This window comes from Rhinopithecus bieti, unplaced genomic scaffold (assembly GCF_001698545.2).
Source record: "Rhinopithecus bieti isolate Rb0 unplaced genomic scaffold, ASM169854v2 scaffold_22548, whole genome shotgun sequence".
NCBI classification, from domain to species: domain Eukaryota; kingdom Metazoa; phylum Chordata; class Mammalia; order Primates; family Cercopithecidae; genus Rhinopithecus; species Rhinopithecus bieti.
In genome coordinates, this window is record NW_016810469.1 from 609,970 (window position 1) to 629,375 (window position 19,406).

At 50.5% G+C, this 19,406-nt stretch overlaps 2 protein-coding genes across 7 annotated transcripts in view; one reads left to right on the forward strand and one right to left on the reverse strand.

Moving 5' to 3' along the window:
- YRDC (yrdC N6-threonylcarbamoyltransferase domain containing) overlaps positions 1–4,728 on the forward strand; it is a 5,536-nt gene extending 808 nt beyond the window's left edge. Inside the window, exons 2-6 of one of the 2 annotated variants that reach the window (XM_017892108.1) lie at positions 8–213; positions 789–903; positions 1,027–1,146; positions 3,910–4,052; positions 4,324–4,728. In XM_017892108.1, the coding sequence (XP_017747597.1) occupies positions 8–213; positions 789–903; positions 1,027–1,146; positions 3,910–4,052; positions 4,324–4,396 (657 nt within the window). In that variant the 3' untranslated portion in view covers positions 4,397–4,728. Of the gene's footprint in view, positions 214–788; positions 904–1,026; positions 1,147–3,909; positions 4,053–4,323 lie in introns of both variants that reach the window. The other variant, XM_017892109.1, reaches the window with a different exon arrangement.
- A 2,488-nt stretch (positions 4,729–7,216) lies between these two features.
- Positions 7,217–14,617, reverse strand: MANEAL (mannosidase endo-alpha like). Of its 5 annotated transcripts, XM_017892117.1 has the most exons (4): positions 13,567–14,617; positions 12,455–12,564; positions 11,512–11,588; positions 7,217–8,508 (listed from the first exon to the last, which is right to left on the reverse strand). In XM_017892117.1, the coding sequence occupies exons 1-4, from the start codon at positions 13,730–13,732 to the stop codon at positions 8,493–8,495; spliced, it is 369 nt and encodes a 122-aa protein (XP_017747606.1). In that variant the 5' UTR covers positions 13,733–14,617; the 3' UTR covers positions 7,217–8,492. The 5 variants fall into 5 exon arrangements, with proteins under 5 accessions (XP_017747606.1, XP_017747604.1, XP_017747602.1 ...); XM_017892115.1 differs by lacking the exon at positions 11,512–11,588 and having other exon boundaries at positions 7,217–8,785; positions 13,567–13,816; XM_017892113.1 differs by lacking the exon at positions 13,567–14,617 and having other exon boundaries at positions 7,217–8,785; positions 12,455–13,552.
- Positions 14,618–19,406: the final 4,789 nt, after the last annotated feature.

Below are 19,406 nucleotides of genomic sequence, written 5' to 3' on the forward strand. Positions count from 1 at the left end.
GAGCCCGGAGCGCGCCGGCTGGACCGAGGCGCTGCGGGCCGCCGTGGCCGAGCTGCGCGCCGGCGCCGTGGTGGCCGTCCCCACCGATACGTTATACGGTCTGGCCTGCGCGGCGAGCTGCTCGGCGGCTCTGCGTGCTGTGTACCGCCTCAAGGGCCGCAGCGAGGCCAAGCCGCTGGCCGTATGCCTCGGCCGCGTGGCCGACGTCTACAGGTGAGGCCGCCCCGACCCGGCCCCGCTGGGGGCGGCACCGCGGGAGGGGTTTCCGGTGACAGGCTTGGGAGACTGAGGCGCAGAGAGCGGGAGGGGCTTGTCCAGGCTCACCAAGGAATCCGGAACTGGAAGTGTGTACCGAGGACTTAACGTGCCCCAGGCTCTGAACTACATGCTGCTGAGAGGCAGCAACACACGAGAAAGGCAGGGGCCCTGTTCCCTTGGCGCATTTGTACTAATCGGGGAGGCCCCCAGGAAAAAAAGAAAGAAATACAGTAGCTTAATTTAATAGCGAATGCCTTGAAGAAAATAAAACGTGGAGCTTGATCCCACTATCACGGTATCACAGCGGTGCAGCTGTTGTAGTACCTCAGACCAGAGGCACATAGACGCCAAGCCAGGGGTGCCCCTCTGGAGCCCTGCTTTCTGCTCAAGCTCTTAGGGAAGTGAAGCAGGGAGACAGGCGGCTCCCATTGTAAACTTGAAGGATTCTTTTCCTACGTGTGCCTAGAGTCTAGGAAAGGACCACCAGTGGTCCTTCATTTTGAATGGATTTATGCTCCTGTGTTTCCCAGATACTGCCGTGTGAGAGTACCCGAGGGGCTCCTGAAAGACCTACTGCCAGGACCAGTGACCCTGGTGATGGAACGCTCGGAGGAGCTCAACAAGGACCTAAACCCTTTTACACCTGTGAGTCAAGTTTTCTCTTGTGTCTCCAGACTCCAGGCCACTTGGCTTTCACTAGGATCCAGATCAGACTTACCCTCTACCCCTTCCAACCTTTCTCATGATCCCTTTCCCCTTGCCTTATAGCTTGTAGGCATTCGGATTCCTGATCATGCCTTTATGCAAGACTTGGCTCAGATGTTTGAGGGTCCGCTTGCTCTCACTAGCGCCAACCTCAGCTCCCAGGCCAGTTCTCTGAATGTCGAGGTGAGTTTACCCAGTCCTTCCCCTGGAAATGTCACCAGCCCAAACACTGTTTCCTGTGAATCAGTGGCATTGATAGTGCACTGGGATTGCCAGGCGTGAGAGTCCTTAGGCCAACAATGGCAAGGTTTCCCAGCTGGTAGGGAGGTGGGGGGGCAATATAAATTAAAGGAATTTGATTTTATCTCAAAGTCTGAAAAGCCAGGGGAAGAATTGGTGTGTTTTTCTTACTGTCTTTATAATAATAGGAAAGATTATGATAAGAACAATGTCTTCCTGGTTTTCTGGAGATAACAGTTTTTGGAGAATACAGTTAGGCTGTAAATCTTCACGACAGTGCTGTAAAGAAAGATGAAGGCGGCCAAGGGCAGTGGCTTGTGCCTGTGACCCCAGAACTTTGGGAGGCCCAGGCAGGCGGATCACCTGAGGTCAGGAGTTCGAGACCAGCCTGGCCAACATGACAAAATATTTTTATCTCTTTTTTTTTTTTTTTTTTTTTTTTTTGGGACGGGAGTCTGCTCTGTCGCCCAGGCTGGAGTGCGGGCCGCGATCTCAGCTCACTGCAAAGCTCCGGGGCCTCCAGCGGTTCCGCCATCCGCCTCCCAGGTTCACGCCATTTCTTCCTGGCCCCTCCGCCTCCCAAGTAGCTGGGGGTACTACAGGCGCCCGCTCGTCGCCCCGGGCCTAGTTTTTTGTGTTCTTGTAGAGACGGGGTTTCACCGTATAAGCCAGGATGGTCTCGATCTCCTGACCTTGTGATCCGCCCGTCTCGGCCTCCCAAAGTGCTGGGATTACAGGCTTGAGCCACCGCGCCCGGCGACAAAATATTTTTATCTCTAATAAAAAATACAAAAATTAGCCAGACATGGTGGCACATGCCTGTAATCCAGCTACTCGGGAGGCTGAGGCAGGAGAATCACTTGAACCTGGGAGGTGGAGGTTACAGTGAACTGAGATTGTGCCACTGTACTCCAGCCAGGGCTCTAGAGAAAGACTCTGTCTCTTAAAAAAAAAAAAAGGAGAAGTTTAGCTTCCAAAAGTTAAATCACTTTTCCAGGTCACATAGCCATTAAGTGACTGACTCAGATTTTTACCCAATTTTTGACTCTTGCCCCTGTTGTCTTATACCTGCCACAAACCAGATCAAAGAAAGGATCATCCTAATCCTTTGTTGGCTACATAGATTAGAACAAAGGAGGACACGTAGAAATTTCAGTTCTTTTTCTTATTACCAAGATGTAAAATGTAGTTATAAGCTACATTGTGTCCCTAGACTCTGGGCCAGACACATAGTATCACACATAGTATCCAGCATCAGGCCTTGGGCTTCTTTGGGCTTATTACATCCAGCTAATATGCCTGGATAGAGTAACTTGCGTGCAGTCACACAGAGATACGATGGAAAGTCCAGAGTTGGAGCTCATATCTCTGCCCAGAACTCCATTTGGTGGGGTTTTCCATGCCCAGACCTAGAGTGGGGCTCAGGGTTCTTGGAAAGTGAGAGTTCAGCATCCCTTTCCATTCTCAGAGTGCAGGTTTGACTTGGTCCTGGTGGCTGTACCCCAGGAGCAAGAATCGGGATGTGGGACAGAGAGGGGAGGTTTTTACCTTGTCAGCAATCATTTGACCTGTCCAACACAGTAACTGATATTTATGATTTCCTGTCCCAAATTCCCAGGCCTAACTGCTATTGCAGTGTCTTCATTGGAAGGGTTGGGGAAGCTCTTGCTCAGTTAACAATGCAGTCCACTGTTCTAGGGGAGTGTCCTTCTCATAGCCCAAAGACTGAGTGTTGGTGGCATGCAGAATCTACCATGTTCTATTCTTCATACCCTGATCAGAGTTGCAGTGAGATCCAGGAGCATAGTTCTAGAGCTAGAAGGAGCTGGAATCACTTGTTTCAGGTCACACAGTCATTAAGTGACCAGATTTTTACCTAGTTTTTTTGTTTTGTTTTGTTTGAGACAGAGTCTCACTCTGTTGTCCAGGCTGGCATGCAATGGCACCATCTCGGCTCACTGCAACCTTCACCTCCCAGATTCAAACAGTTCTGCCTCAGCCTCCTGAGTGAGTAGCTGGGATTACAGGCGCATGCCACCACACCCGGCTAATTTTTGTATTTTTAGTAGAGATGGGGTTTCATCGTATTGGTCAGGCTGGTCTCAAACTCCTGGCCTCAAGAGATCCAGCCTCTCAAAATGCTGGGATTACAGGTGTGAGCCACCGTGCCCAGCCTTTTTACCTGGTTTTTGACTCTTGACCCTGTTCTCCTATCTCTGCCCCAAGCCAGGGCAAAGAAAAGGTCATCCTAATCCTGTCTTGGCTACATAGATTAGAACAAATGAAGACATGGGATTATCTAGTCCAGCCCACTTGTCTTGTAGGCCTGGATAGAGTAACTTGTGTGCAGTCACACAGAGATACGATGGAAAGTCCAGAGTTAGAGCCTGTATCTGTGCCCAGAACTCCATTTGTTGTACTTACATTTCCTAACTGAAGCAATGTATGAAATTTTCTTTTGCCATAGCAAGATTTCTTTAAGCCCTAGATAGGTGTTACTTGGGGTGCTAACGCAGGAGGGCTCCAAACCTCATAGAATACAGTGTCCTTGGCACAGTTGACCTTAACTAAATGAAGCTCCTTTCTCTGCTTGGAGGAAGGTGCCTTCCGTTTTAAGACTATATGGCCTCTGATGACTGCGTGCAGTTTGACATTATTGCATACACCAGGGATAGTGTCCATGCTCTTCCTTCTCCCTCTTCTCAGGAGTTCCAGGATCTCTGGCCTCAGTTGTCCTTGGTCATTGATGGGGGACAAATTGGGGGTGGCCAGAGCCCCGAGTGTCGCCTCGGCTCAACTGTGGTTGATTTGTCTGTGCCCGGAAAGTTTGGCATCATTCGTCCAGGCTGGTAAGTCTCATTCCTGTGGCGTGGGGAAATAATTTGAGGGAGGTTGGAGAGATGCAAAAAAGCTTTGATAAGATAAAGATGGTGCCTCCTATCTTGCCCTGAGGGAGTGCAGGCCAGGTTTGGAGAAGTGGTAGTTGGAGTGGGATTAAGTTTGCTGGCTTTCTTAGGATTCCAAAGGTTTCATCACGGATTCGATGTCCCTGCTCACCAGCTTCTGGTGGGCTTGGGACTTTGAGAAGTCAGACTGGTAACTGTCCTGTTTCCTCCTCAGTGCCCTGGAAAGTACTACAGCCATCCTCCAACAAAAGTATGGCCTACTTCCCTCACATGCGTCCTACCTGTGAAACTCTGGGAAGCAGGAAGGCCCAAGGCCTGGTGCTAGATACTATGTGTCTGTCCACTGACGACTGGCAAGGCCTCATTTGCAGAGGCCACTGGAGCTAGGGCACTAGCCTGACTGTTAAGGCAATGTGTCTGAGCACTGTAGACCAAGCCCTGGGAGCTGCTGGTTTACAGCTCGGGACAGGATGTATTGATTTGTAGTTTCATATATCAGCCAAAAGCTGAATGGAAAAGTTAAGAACATTCCTAGGTGGCCTTATTCTTTTTTTTGTTCTTTTTTTTTTTGAGAAGGAGTCTCGCTCTGTCACCCAGGCTGGAGTGCAGTGCCCGGATCTCAGCTCACTGCAAGCTCCGCCTCCCGGGTTTACGTCATTCTCCTGCCTCAGCCTCCCGAGTAGCTGGGACTGCAGGTTCCCGCCACCTCGCCCAGCTAGTTTTTTTTTATATTTTTTAGTAGAGACAGGGTTTCGCCGTGTTAGCCAGGATGGTCTCGATCTCCTGACCTCGTGATCCGCCCATCTTGGCCTCCCAAAGTGCTGGGATTACAGGCTTGAGCCACTGCGCCCGGCCTAGGTAGCCTTATTTTAATAAGTTTCTTCTGTCTGTTTTGTTTTTCAGTTGAAAAGTAATTTAAATAACAGATTTAGAATCTAGTGAGAGCCTTCTCTCTGGTGGGTGGTGGCATTTAAGGTTCAAACCAGCTAGAAGTGCTGGTGCTGTTTAAGAAGTCTCAGGTGGCTGCGTGCGGTGGCTCATGCCTATAATCCCAACATTCTGGGAGGCCCAGGCAGGAGAACTGCTTGAGCCCAGGAGTTCAGAATCAGCCTGGGCAACATAGCAATACTCCGTCTCATAAAAATTAATAAATAAAAAGTCTCAGGTGACCAAAGGGATGGGTTGGGCTCCTGAAGCTAGAACCAGGTTTGGATAAAGATTGAAGAGCCGCAGACCACTCTTCCCTCTGAGCCACTGGGCCTAGTGGTGTCATGTATTGTAATTGCTGGCAGGGAGAGCAGTCTTTTTGGTGTAATAGTGGGATGTCTGCTCAGTTGGCAAGGGTTCAGTCCAAATTGAAGAATACTGGGAAATAAACCTCCACTATCCTTTTCAACCAGGGACTTTTTCCTTATTTATTCGTAAATTATAGTTAATTATACCCATAATAGCCTTATTTAAATCCAGTGTTCTCTGCAGCCTTTTGTCTATTTATATGTGTACCAAGTGTTAAACATAATTACTGTTGGGCATTTGAACTTTGTTTTTCTTTAAAGAAATGCTGCTATTAAACATATTTGTAAATGGTTTATTCTTCTTTTGAATTATTTCCTTAGGGTAGGAGATTAGGCCAAAGTGTGTGAAGTATTTATTGCTCTCAATATGGATTAGCCTTCAAAAGAACTGAGTCAAGTTACACTGCCATTAGCAATGTGTGAGAATGGCTGCCCCTGACCCCTGGCCTTGCCATGTTTAGTATTTTTCAAATTGTGCGTGTGTTAAATGAAGCCTGTGTTGCTACCCTCTGCAAATTACTATATGTCAACATCCAACCCTTTCATCTGTCCCTGCCTGCCTTGGTTTCCCCAGCTAAGCCCCAAACCAGGTGGCCAGGCCTGCTCATCTCTCCCGTGGAGTTTAATATCAGTTACCTAACGGGCTGGGTGTCCTTGAGGTGACCACTGGGGTCTATTCCCTCCTTCCTCCCTTTCCCTCTTCCACCCTAGTTCCCAAAATTCCAATTCAGTCTTTTTTTTTTTTTTTTTTTTTTTTTTTGAGACAGAATCCCTGTTGCCCAGGCTGGAGTGCAGTGGCACAATCTTGGCTCGCTGCAACCTCTGCCTCCCATGTTCAAGTGATTCTCACACCTCAGCCTCCTGAGTAGCTAGGACTACAGGTGTGTACCACCATACCCTACTAATTTTTTTGGTATTTTCAGTAGAGATGGAGTTTTGCCATGTTGGTCAGGCTGTTCTTGAACTCTTGGCCTCAAGTGATCCACCCGCCTTGGCCTCCCAAAGTGCTGGGATTACAGGTGTGAGCCAAGGCACTCGGCCCATTGTTAATTATTTTAAAGACACGTCTCACTGGGTTGCCCAGGCTGGTCTCGAACTCCTGGACTCAACTGATCCTTCCACCTCAGCCTCCCAGAGTGCTGGGATTACAGGCCTGAGCGACCACGCCTTGCTTCCCATTCAGTCTTGAGCCCATAAACTTCGCAGTACAGTGGTTTCCAATGCACCTGTTTTCAAGTATATCCTAAGAATCTTATGAGGTATTAACAGGAAGGGGCCTACTTTAATCAGGGTGCCTGCAATTAGCATATTCGTTTATTTGTAAATAAGCACTGGTTTGTTAATTCCCTCTAGAAATCTTGTTTAGTAATTTGTTTTCCTTTTTTTGTTTTTTTTGTTTTTTTTTGAGACAGTCTTGCCCTTGCCCAGGCTGGAGTCCAGTGGTGCCACATTGGCTCACTGCACCCTCCACCTCCCAGGTTCAAGCAATTCTCCTGCCTCAGTCTCCCAAGTAGCTGGGATTACAGGCACCCAGCACCACGCCCAGCTAATTTTGGTGTTTTTAGTAGGGACGGGGGTTTCACCATGTTGGCCAGGCTGGTCTCGAACTCCTGACCTCAGGTGATCCACCCGCCTCGGCCTCCCAAAGTGCTGGGATTACAGGCGTGAGCCACCGCGCCCGGCCTTGTTAGTAATTTCTTAAGCAAACCTACTTGTGGTAAAGCCATAGCCAGCCCAACTCGTATGTCAGTTTGTCACAGAATCTAAGGTCAGAATTTGTGAGGTCTTAAAGAGAGCAAAAGGAATGCTTACTTGAGAATACCAGTTCATATTTAATTACTACAAATCACAGTAGCACTGAACATGGCTCTAGTGGGTGGGCCTCAGTCAGTTCAGGCAGCTAAAGGGAGGGGCGTTTCCTCCTAGTCCTCTCCCTGGAGCTAAATATGCATCTGGGAAAAATGAGGCTCTGGAGCACAGAGGTATTTTTTTAGAGGAGAAAGAACTGAATTCCCAGCACTAGGTAAAACTGCAAAAAGAAAAACAACTGTGCCCAGGCACTAGCTACAAGGCCACACCAGATAAGGAAAGCTGGGTCCTGGAAGCTTCAGGACAGGAACTCTTCCTTGGTCAGGTTTTCCCCAGCACCTAGCACATAGGAAGGTGCTTGATGAGTGAGTGTTACGTGAACCTGTGAGTGCTCAGGATGATTTCCTGATAATTGGGTTCAGGAATCTACTGGGAGGAGCTTAAACCTAGAAGTTCCCTTTTTGAAAGTCTCAAATATGGTTCCCTAACTTAGAGAAGACAGATGATGTGAGAAGGAGGCCTGAGGAGAGGACACAGACTGGCAGAAGGAAGCAGGGCGCATGCGAGCCCAGACCCTGACACCCTTCCAAGGGTGGTGAGTGGGTGGCCACTACACAGCACCGGCCTGCTGCAGAGTTCAAAATTAGAAGGGGTTACATGAAAGTGTTCCCAGGATGTGGAGCTGCCCTGGGCTAAGTTCAGTCACCTGCCAGCCTCTGCCATTCCCATCACCGCAGAGCACCCCAGCACCACTCGCCTGAGGAATGGTCTGTGTGCTGCACAGGCCCAGGCCTGACAGCCCACCCAGAAGCACCTAGCTGCTGACCTCTGACCTGGGAATGAGTGAGTGCCTACAACCTCAGCTGAACCCCAAGTGGTGACATCTTCCAGCAAGGCAAGGACATCAGCACCTCATGCCCCTGTTTACAGGCCCCTCACATGAGCCACTGCTCCTTCTCTTTGATGAAGTGCTCTGCCCAGCGGCGGGTCAGCTCCAGGTACAGGCTGGGCTGGTGAGGCAGGTAGTCCAAATACAGGCGGGTGGGTGTCTTCTTGGGAATGGCCTTCTCAATCTGGGTGCCCTCGTGCCACTCATTGAAGGAGGTGATGGAGACGATCTCGGGCCTCACCGTCAGGGCCGCCTGCAGGGCCGTCTCATAGTACTTGCCATTGACCCTGTTGCGCGTATTGTGGTTGTTCCAGGGCCGAATGCTGGTGTCTATGTAGCCAGGCCCCACACTGGGGATGAACATGAGGTTGTTGGCATCACAAAAGTTCTTCACAGCTTTCCAGTTCTGATGGGAAGAACCAAAGGAGAAACCATTGGAGGCAAAGTAGGTGTACATGCCGTCAAATCCGGCGGCCAGGATGTCGTGGGTGTGACCCTCCTCCACCAGCAGCGCTATGAAGACCCCATCATAGGGCGTGTTGCGGATCGAGTGGGGCCCGTTTGGTGTCAGGAGGTGGGCCCAGGCCTCAGGGGACGTCAGGTATGAGTCGTAGATATAAAAGAGTGGGAGGCTCTTCCCCATGCTGTTCTTATAGCGGTAAAATGCACCATGGGAGCCATACCTGAGAAAGAAAGAAGAACCTCAGCTGGATGGGAGAGACCAGCACAACTGTAGGACCTGCCGTGGATGAGATCTGGATGCCACACAGCCCAGTTCTGGAGCCAGTCAGTCTCCACAGTTGGACTCATCATGCCTCTAAGCAAGAACCTCGTTCCCCCTCCTTCCTCTCCCCAGCTATCATTCCTAAGCCTCACTTCCCTACCCTTAGCGAAGCCGCCACCATCTTTCATCTGGATTGCAACAAGTGGTCTCCAGGCTTCCATCCTGCCTCCGTAAAATCCATTCATTATTCCCACCTACTTGATCTGGTCCTGCCTACCCCATTCCTGCTCTTTACCCACCTATTACTCCCCATCTGGCCTTTCTATCCGGCTGTCATGTGTCATGCAAGCTTGTTTCCTCTTATGGGCCTTGCATCTGCCAGCCCTCTGCTTGGAATTTTCTCCCTGCCTCTGGATCTTTGCACAGCTGACCCTTTTTCTTTTTTCTTATTACCTTTTTTTTTTTTTTTTTTGAGACAGGGTCTTGCTCTGTTGCTCAGAGCTGGAGTGCAGTGGATGATCTCAGCTCTCTGCAACCTCCACCTCCTGGGGTTCAAGTGATTCACCTGCCTCAGCCTCTCAAGTAGCTGGAATTACAGGCACCCGCCACCACACCTGGCTAATTTTTGTATTTTTAACAGAGATGGTGTTTCACCATGTTGGCCAGGATGGTCTTGAACTCCTGACCTCAGGCAATCCACCCGCCTCAGCCTCCCAAAGTGTTGGGATTACAGGCGTGAGCCGCCGCGCCTGGCCTTTTTTTTTTTTAATAAGACAGAGTCTCACTGTATCGCCCAGGCTGGAGTATAGTGGTGCCATCATAGCTCACTGCAACCTGAAACTCCTGGGCTCAAGTGATCCACTCACCTCAGCCCCCCAAATAGCTGGGACCACAAGCATGCATCACCATGCCCAGCTAATTTTTTAAAAAAGATTTTGTAGAGATGGGAGTCTCCCCATGTTGCCCAAGCTGGTCTCAAACTCCTGACCTCAAGTGATACTCCCACCTCAGCCTCCCAAAGTGCTGGGATTACAGGTGTGAGCCACCACACCCAGCCCTGACTGCTCATTCAGGTGTTAGCTCACCTGTTGTCTCTTCAGACTCACCTGACCTGACTACCCATTCTTATGTAGTTTCTTGGGCATACTCTAGCACAAAATCCTGTATAGATCACTGTTTGATTTTTCCCATTTAATTACTGTCTGCTCCACAATACCTGCAACATACACTAGAAAGTAAACATGAAATTAGAAACTTTGCTAGTCCTACCCATTACTGTACAGCTGGGCTTAAGACAATGCCTGGACACATGTAGGCACACAATACTCTTTTTTTTTTTTAAGAGACAGAATCTTGCTCTGTTCTCAGCTGGAATGCAGTGGTATAATCGTGGCTCACTGTAACCTTGAACTTCTGGGCTCAAGTGATCCTCCCACCTCTGCCTTCCAAGTACCTAGGACTACTACAGGTACGCATTGCTATGCCCAGCTAATTTTTTTTTCAGTAGAGATGGGGTCTTGCTATGTTGCCCAGGCTGGTCTAAAACTCCTGGCCTCAAGCAATCAATCCTCCCACCTCTGCCTCCCAAAGCCCTGGGAGGCCGGGTGCAATGGTTCATACCTGTAATCCCAACACTTTGGGAGGTCGAGGTGGGCAGATCATCTGAGGTCAGGAGTTCAAGATCAGCCTGGCCAACATGGTGAAACCCCAGGCTGGAGTACAGTGGTGCCATCATAGTTCACTGCAACCTCAAACTCCTGACCTCAAGTGGTCCACTCACCTCAGCCCCCCCAAGTAGCTGGGACCATAGGTGTGCATCACCACGCCCAGCTAAAAATACAAAAATACAAAAGTTAGCTGGGCGTGGTGGTGGGCACCTGTAATCCCAGCTACTCGGGAGGCTGAGGGAGGAGAATCACTTGAACCCAGGAGGCAGAGGTTGCAGTGAGCCAAGATTGTGCCACTGCACTCCAGCCTGGGCAACAGTGAGATTCTGTCTCAAAAAAAGAAAGAAAGGAAAAAAAAAAAAAAAAACACTGGCATTACAGGCATGAGCCACCACACCCAGCCTCATTGAATACTTACTTATTTATTTTTGAGACGCAGTCTCGCTCTGTCACCCAGGCTGGAGTGCAGTGGTACGATCTTGGCTCACTGCAACCTCCGTCTCCCGGATTCAAGTGATTTTCCTGCCTCAGCCTCCTGACTAGCTGGGATTACAGGTGTGCGCCACCATGCCTGGCTAATTTTTTTATTTTTAGTAGAGACGGGGTTTCACCATGTTAGTCAGGCTGGTCTCAAACTCCGGACCTCATGATCCGCCTGCCTCAGCCTCCCAAAGTGCTGGGATTACAGGCGTGAGCCACCGCGCCTGGCCTTCATTCAATACTTTTTGAATGAATAAATGAGGTGCCTACATTGTAGAAGTCACTTTCACATATATTAACTCGTGTGATTCTCACAAGACTCCAAGGTTAAGAGGCTTGCCTCATCACAGATTAGAAGCCACAGAACAGGAATTGAAACCCAGGCTGCCTGACTTTAGGCCCAGTACTCTCCTACTATAAAACAGCTGCTGGCAACACAGACATTATGCCCTGTATCTCTTGACCTGCTCCTCCAAACCTTCTATCCCTACCTCCATTTTGATCCCCACCAAAATCCCAGCCCCCAGAACAGCCTTACGTGTCAATGATGTACTTGATGTTGTCATGTACAGTGATGTCATCCCGGCCCTTGTAGGGTTGGATGTGGAAGGCCACCTGCCACAAACAGAGGAGTAACTGGTCAGGTGAGTGTCTATCCAGGGGCCACAACATATCAGGCTCAGGATCTAACCATGGCCTGGAGGAGAGGCTGAGTTCAGAAGAGGGCCTGGCTGGTGGGCACAGTAGAGATAAAGGCAGCTGCTGCCCTTCGAGGCCAAAACAGGGGTGAACAGTTTGCCCATCTTCTGCAGCATGGCACGTGGGAAGCATTTTGGTGGCTAATAGGTTTCAACCAAGTGGTTGGTGCTAGCTGCCTGAAACAGTGGAAGAAGTATGCTGAAGCTGTGTTGGTGGGAAACTGCTGTGAAAGGTTAGACATGTCAGTGGTGGAATTCCCCTCAGGAATGGGGAGTGGGGCTTTTCTTCCTTCTCTGTCATTTTTCTTCCTTCACCACAGAAGCAAGGGATGACTTACTCTATTGGCACATGTGGGGAAATGCTTCGTCCAGCTCCGTCCTTCCTCTTGAAAGTGAGCCCACCTGCTGAGAACACCTGTCTACTCCTCGAGGTCCAGCACTGCCTCCCACTAGAGAGTTGAGTCTGCAGGTCCCTTTGGCTCTTGCCTACCCTTTATCCACCAGGGTTTACAACCTAACCTCTATTACTATTTAACAAAAGTGATAATTATTTAGTCTTCTCTTGGTCCTATATTTAGTTTTCTCAGTTTTCTTAGAATTCAAAACACTAAGAGCAACATAGGCACCATTTATCTGAACCCTCCCCCAAAACTACACTTGCCACATATTTGTTATCCCTGAGCTACTGCCAAGAACTTCTGTAGAGGCACTAACCCTGTGGGCGGAGGAGAGCAACTCTCCAGAATAGGGCAGAGAGCACGTGGGCTCTTCTTGGAGACTCACCTGGATGCTGTACTGATGGGCGGTGTCCAGAATGGCGGGCACCAGGTCATCCGAGGGCTCTCCGTTATCATCAGCCATGCCAGGTGGGTACCAGGACAGGACCAGGACGCCTGAGATGCAATACAGGGGCCACTTCAGAGACACTCAGTACCGCCTCAACAGAGATTTTTTTTCTCACAAACATCTCCAGTTGCAAAAATGGTTTCTAAAAAACTGCAACAAGCTTCCTGCCAGGTTCACTTCCGGCAGATGAGTCCCAGAGCCTCGCGCCCCGGAGCTGTCCACGCCCGCGGTGCTGAAGCACAGTGCCTGCGGGAACCGTAGCGCGCCAGGCCGGAAGGGAGCCAGGCTTTAGAGTGCATCAGCAAGTAGTAGAACAAAGGGAATGGGTGGACAGTGCCACACCCACCTGGAAGCCACAGGCTTACCTCTGAAGAAGAGAAGCCCCCTAACCCCTAACATCCTGTATGGAGAAGAGCCCTGAGCAGAGGCCATCTGTAAAACCAGCAGAATTCAGTGATGATATCCGAAATAAGTGAGCCTTCCCTCCCCAGCCTACAAAGGAGGCGCCCAGGGACCGTCCCTCTAGCTGGGTGCTTGATGAAAAGCCTCTAAACCCCCAACACTACCCCCAACTGCAAATAGAGCAGAGGCCTTCATGGAACACGGGCACACTTTCCTCTCTGCAGCCAGCAAAAGCAGGAAGGGCTGCTGCTCTACCCTGTACCTGCCATGAAAGCAGAGGCGACCGTAGGTTCCACTCCCCTGAACCCCAGATCCTGCGGACCAGGACTCCAGGCCTCACTTCCCATTGCCCAACAAATTTGAAGACTCTGCCTCCCTCTCCTGGTGCAAACTCTCAGCAGGTCCGCCCTATGGAAGGGCCCTGGATGTTAGGGGTCAAAGGGCCCAGGTAGGGGGTCTGAATACTAGACAGAGGGGGCGGTGTCGCATGGTGGGCCCAGGATGAGAGTGGGAGGGAACAGCTAAGAAGCCAGGTTGGCAGGTAAGTGGGACCAAACGCCCGGTGACAGGACCAGAGGGAGCTGGGATGTGGGAAGGAGGAAGGGCGAGGCTGGGGGGCAGACTCGCCCGGGATGGAGAGCGCTCACCGATGGCGGCTTCCTTGAGCTGGGTCATGTGCTCCCGCAGCACTTCGGGGTCCCGGGAGCTGTAGGGCCCCAGCTCTGGGTAGAAGCTGGATCCCAAGTCGTCTGGGGGGCTGTGGCGGCCGCGGGGGTAGCTGGCCGAGATCTTGGGGTCCCAGTGCGGCACCATGACGTGGTCCCAGTGAATGTAGTGGCCCTCGCGCCGCGGGCTCCCGTACCACGAGTAGTAGAAGGCGTGCAGGTCCGAGTAGACGCTCAGGCTCTGCCTGGGGGCGGGCTCGGCCTCCGCGGGTGCCGGCCCAGGGGAGCCGCCAGGGTCCGCGGTGCGGGGCGGCGGCGGCGCGGGGGCGCGCCTCGCGCGCAGGCTGCGGCCGGGCAGCTCGGGCGGCTGGGGCCGCCTCCGGGCGTCCGCTCAAAGGCGCCAGCTCCAGGGCCCGGCCCAGCGCCGGGAGTCCGTTCCGGAGCCTTGAGCGTTGCGCAGGCCCATGAGGGGTGGCCGAAGGCGAAGGGAGCAGCACCAGGAACAGAGCTATGCAGCGCGCGCCGCCGCCGGGCCCCATGGCCGACCCGTGCGCTCCGCGGCCGCCCCCTACCTCCCCGCGCGCCGCCCATGGCCGCCCGGCCGCCCGCACGGCTGCCCTGGAGGACTGTTGCGCCGCGGCAGAGCGCGGCGTGGGCGGCGCCCGGCCTGTCCCCGCAGTGCGGGCGGGCTCGGCACACAGGACGCAGGCGGCGCGGACCAAGTGGCCGCGAGCCGAGGGGGAACTGGACGCCGAGGGCGACGCAAGGCCCAGCGAACGGCGAGTTTCGGGCCACAGGAGCAGGGACCTGAGTCAGGCCGCGTGGCCCGCGGAGGAAGAGTCCTTCATATACAAAGCTAGTTCCCCTCACGCCTGGCTGCCTGGGCGGCGGGTGGCGGCGCCTCGCTGGGGAGCGGGGACGCAGGCCTTCCGGAGCGCGGGAGAGGGGCGGCGCGGCGGCAGCGCTGGGGCGGCAGGGGCGGGGGCGGGGAGGGAAGGAAGCGCGCGTCGGTGGTCCTCTCCCCAAGGATTTCCTTCTCTGTCGATCCCCCTTTACTCACTTCACTGGCCCCCTCCCTACGGTCTCAGTGCCACCCTTCTAGCCCCAGGTACCCCATCCCACGGCCCTCCTCCCCGGCACCCCAGGCAGCCCCTGCACCTAGGTGGAAGGGGCGTCGAGCAATCCCGAGGAGTCGGACCCTACAGTCGCCGGCCGGGGACTGGCGGGCGGAGGGCGACAGTGACTCGCGCAAGGTCACACTGACTGGGCCTGGACCCCGGGTCAGGACGCACTCTCCAGAGCTCGCACTCTCCAAAGCACTTCCACGGGATCTGAAAAGCAAGCACTCAATACATTTGTATCTTTCTTCCTGGATTCTGGGCCCCAGAGGACAGGCCCCGTCTTATTTACCTTGTTAGACGCCAAGGGCTGCCAGGACAGGGTCTGACACTCACTTCCTAGTGCCGTTTGAGTGAGTACCAGTCCCTGGTGTGATAGTCTGTAGATAATAAGCTTTTCACTGGATATTGCTAGAGTTCCTACACTGCGTTATTCATTACTTCATTTATTCAGAAGATAGTTTTGTTTATCATATGCCTCCTTCAGTGAGTGGTCCGCAATGACAGCAACGTTGTTTCATTGCCTTTCTGCATGTCTAAAACAGAGCTTAGGATGACGGCGGGCATCCAGTTCTTATTGGTTAAGTAAAATGAATTATAGGGAACCCAGGAAGAGGAGCAGCAAGGTTGGGAAGTGTTGGTAGACCTGCAGCCCAGGAAAGTGAGCTTGAGAGACCTTATGGTGCTAAGTGTGAATGAAGTGGAATGCCTTCAGCTCCAGGTTGCAGATTCGCGATTCAGCCTGGCTTAAGGAATATGCCAGTGTATCAACTTGCAAAGCAAGAAGCCCAATGGCAGGATAGAGTGGGTATATTCTCTGATCTAACAATGTCATCAGGAACCTGAGATGTTCCCGTCTCACTCTTCTACTTTCCCCACCACTGACTTCATATACAAAGCCAGTTCCCCTCATGCCACAAAATGACTGCTATGGCCATTGACTCCTCCTTCCATTCCACAGGCAAAGGTAAGACTGATTTATCTTTCCCAGAAGTCCTAAACAAATATCTCATTGAATCTCATTTGTCTAATCTGGTTTAGGCCTTTTTATGCCAGACAAATTGTTGCCGAGGGGAATAGAATTACCTTGACTAGATTAAATTACATTTGTGGAGTGGGTTAAATGTTGGAGAGAATACCATGTCTACCAAAGAATGAGGTGACTCTGGGAATAGAAAGAGTGAGAAGAGGCCGAGTGTGGTGGCTCACGTCTGTAATCCCAGCACTTTGAGAGGCTGAGGCGGGTGGATTGCCTGAGCTCAGGAGTTTGCGACCAGCCTGGGCAACACGGTGAAACCCTGTCTCTACTAAAATACAAAAAATTAGCCAGGTGAGGTAGCGGGCTCCTGTAGTCCCAGCTACTTGGGAGGCTGAGGCAGGAGAATTGCTGGAACCTGGGAGGTGGAGGTTGCAGTGAGCCGAGATAACACCACTGCACTCCAACCTGGATGGCAGAGTGAGACTGTTTCAAAAAAAGAAAGGAGAGAGACAGAGAGGGAGAGAGAAAGAGAAAGAGAGAAAGAAAAAGAAAAGAAAATGGATAAGGATGTAACTCAAAGAAAAAGAAAGAAAGAAAGAAAGAAAGAAAGAAAGAAAGAAAGAAAGAAAGAAAGAAAGAAAGAAAGAAAGAAAAGGAAGGAAGGAGAGAAGAGAAGAGAGAAGAGAAGAAAAGAAAACGGGTGAGGATGGAACTCTTAGGAACACCAGCATTTCTGGGACAGCCAGAGGAAGGAGAGAGTCTAAGAAGGAAACAGAAGGAATCATTAACTAGGAACTAAAAGAACAGGGAATGGGTGGTGGTCGTTTTGGAAAACTAGTGGGAAGGTTTCCCCAGCTCCCAGTCATCCCACTATTTCTGGGATGCCCTGAAACAGTTGTTTCCCCTGTTGGCTATGCCTGGAGTCCCTGACACTGCCACCTGGCCATGATGGTTTGACTCAGGCCTGGAACTCTGACCTGGTGGTCAGAGTTGGACCAATGATAGCATCCCGTCTTCCATTGGACCAATCATGAATACTGACCCAAAGGGCATCAATTCCAATCATTTTTTGGGATTTTACTCTCTAGTCTGGAGGAGAGATTTTATCGTCTTTAAAGATAATGCCATTTGCCGGGTGTGGTGGCTCATGCCTGTAATCACAGCACTTTGGGAGGCTGAGGTGGGAGGATGACTTGAGTTCAGGCATTTGAGATCAACCTGGGTAACACAGTGAGACCTCATCTCTACAAAAAATTAAAATACATTAGTCGGCCATGGTGGCATATGCCTGTACTCCCAACTACTCGGAAGGTTGAGGTGGGAGGATCACTTGAGCCTGAGAGGTCAAGGCTGCAGCAAGCCGTGATCACACCACTGCACCCCAGCCTGGGTGACCAAGTGAGACCCTCTCTCAAAAACAAACAAACAAGATAATGCCATTAGAGGGAGGGGACAGAGAGAAACTTAGCGGTATTGGAGTCCTGATTTCAGTTTTCCTGGCAGTCTCGTTGCAGTGTGAAACCTGGACCATTCTTCCAATAAGTTACCCTTTTATTCTGAGCAAGGTGAGCTGATGGAGCTGACTATTGATTGCCTATCAATCTCTGACAAGACAGAGAAGGGGACTTGGGAGCAGGAGGTCATTTGGGAGGTAATCTCAGGAAGTAAGAGTTACGAAGTGAACAGAATGAGACAAGAACAAAAGAAAAGCCAAACCAGTGGTGCACTGAGGATGTCGCTGCTATAGATAATGGGGCCTTAATTCTGCCAGGTCTTTTCAGAAGTGTACAAATGCCTCCCAGAGTTAGGAGGTGTGAGGCTGAAGCAATTATCTACTGACCCCCTCCTCCACTGGTCAAGCATTTTTCCTAGGGGAGTTAACTTCCTTGTATTTCTGGTCTCCTGTTGCCAAGCAGATTCCCAGGACATCAGACAAGGTTTTGAGGCAGGTATAAAGAGAGACAGACATTATTTATTCAAGTGGGATGCCGCCAGTGCGAGGAAGACTAAGCTTGCACAGAACCATCCATCCTAGATGTACTCATTTTCTAAGCTGTCGTAACAAATTACTATAAATTTAGCAGTTAAAACAGCACAAAAGTGTACTGTCTCATGATTTCTGTAAGTCAGAAGTCTAGGCACAGTGTGGCTTAGTGAGTTCTCTGGTTGGAATCTCACGAAGCCAAAATTAAGGCATTGTCAGGTTACTCTCCTTTCTGGAGGCTCTAGGGATGGATCTACATCCAGCTCAATGGCAGAATTCAGTTCCATACAATTGCAGGGCTAAGGCCCCCATTTGCTTGCTGACTGTCATCTGGGGGTCCTTCTCAGGTTCTAGAGGCCTGCTGCATTTCTTGGCTTGTAGGCCCCTTCTTCCATCTTCAAAGCCAGCAACATCAGATCTTGTCCTTCTCACACTTTGGATCTCTCTAACCTCCTGTTCTACCTCTCTCGTACCTTCCTCTTCTGGTTTTAAGAGCTCATGTGATATATGAGATGCCGTCAGATAATCCAGGGTAACTTCCCCGGTTAAAGGTCAATTATTGGCCAAGTGTGGTGGTTCATGCCCATAATCCCAGCCCTTTGGGAGGCCGAGATGGGAGGATCACTTGAGCCCAGGGGTTCGAGGCCAGTCCGAGCAATATAGCAAGACCCTGTTGCTAAAAAAAAAAAAAAAAAAAAAAAAAAAAAAAAAAAAAAGGCCAGGCACAATGGTTCACACCTGTCCCAGTACTTTAGGAGGCCAAGGTGTGAAGGTTGCTTGAGCCCAGAAGTTAGAGACCAGCCTGGGTAACATAATGAGACCTCATCTCTAAAAATTTTTTTAATTAAAAAAATTATAAAATATAAGGTCAACTAATTAGTAAACTTCATTCCATTCCACAAAGTCCCTTCACAACAGTAACTAGATTATTATTGAGTAGCTAGAGGACAGGAATCTTGGTGGGGGACATCTTAAGAGTTCTGCCTAAAAACTGTTCCTCAAATCAAGGTGGACCAAAGAGATGTGACACACGGCATTCAAGGTGTGTATTACACCTATTCCATTGATTAGAATGTGTGTTCAGCCACAAATAAGAAGGAAAACAGCTAAACATGGCTTAAAGTGCTTCTCAAACTTTAGTGAGCATGTCAGTCCCCTGAGGATCTTGTTAAAAATATAGATCCTGATTCAGTAGGTCTGGAATGAAACCTGTTTTTTTGTTTTGTTTTGTTTGTTGGTTGGTTTGTTTTTTGAGACAAGGTCTCACCCTATCACCCAGTCTGGTGTGCAGTGGCGCAATCACAGCTCACTGCAACCTTCGCCTCCTGGGCTCAAGCAGACTTCCCACCTCAGCCTCCCAAGTAGTTGAGACTGCAGGTGTGCATCACCACACCTGGCTAATTTTTGTTTCTGTTTTTGTTTTTTGGTAGAGATGGGGTTTTGCCATGTTGCCCAGGCTAGTCTCAAATTCCTGGGCTCAAGCAATCCACCTGCCTCGGTATCCTGTAGTGCTGAGATGAGAGCCACTGTGCCTGGCCAAGAGTCTATGTTTCTAACAAGATGCCAGGTGATGCTGATTTGACTGGTCCTTTAGGGCTTAGAGTATAGTGTATTTATTACCCCAGATATTAAGGAGTCTTTAACTAGGCTAGTTCTAGAGATTGTTAATGTAAGGGTCCAAAGACACTGTGACATCAGATCACCTTCTCTGTGATTCTTTTTTTTTTTTTTTTTTTTTTTT

Coding starts and splice junctions, on each gene's coding strand:
- MANEAL (XM_017892112.1), bottom strand. CDS start 11,804: ATGCTTCCCACGTGCCATGCTGCAGAAGATGGGCAAACTGTTCACCCC. Junction 8,786..11,511: donor ATCAAGTACATCATTGACAC/GTAAGGCTGTTC, acceptor TTTCTTTCTCAG/GTATGGCTCCCATGGTGCAT.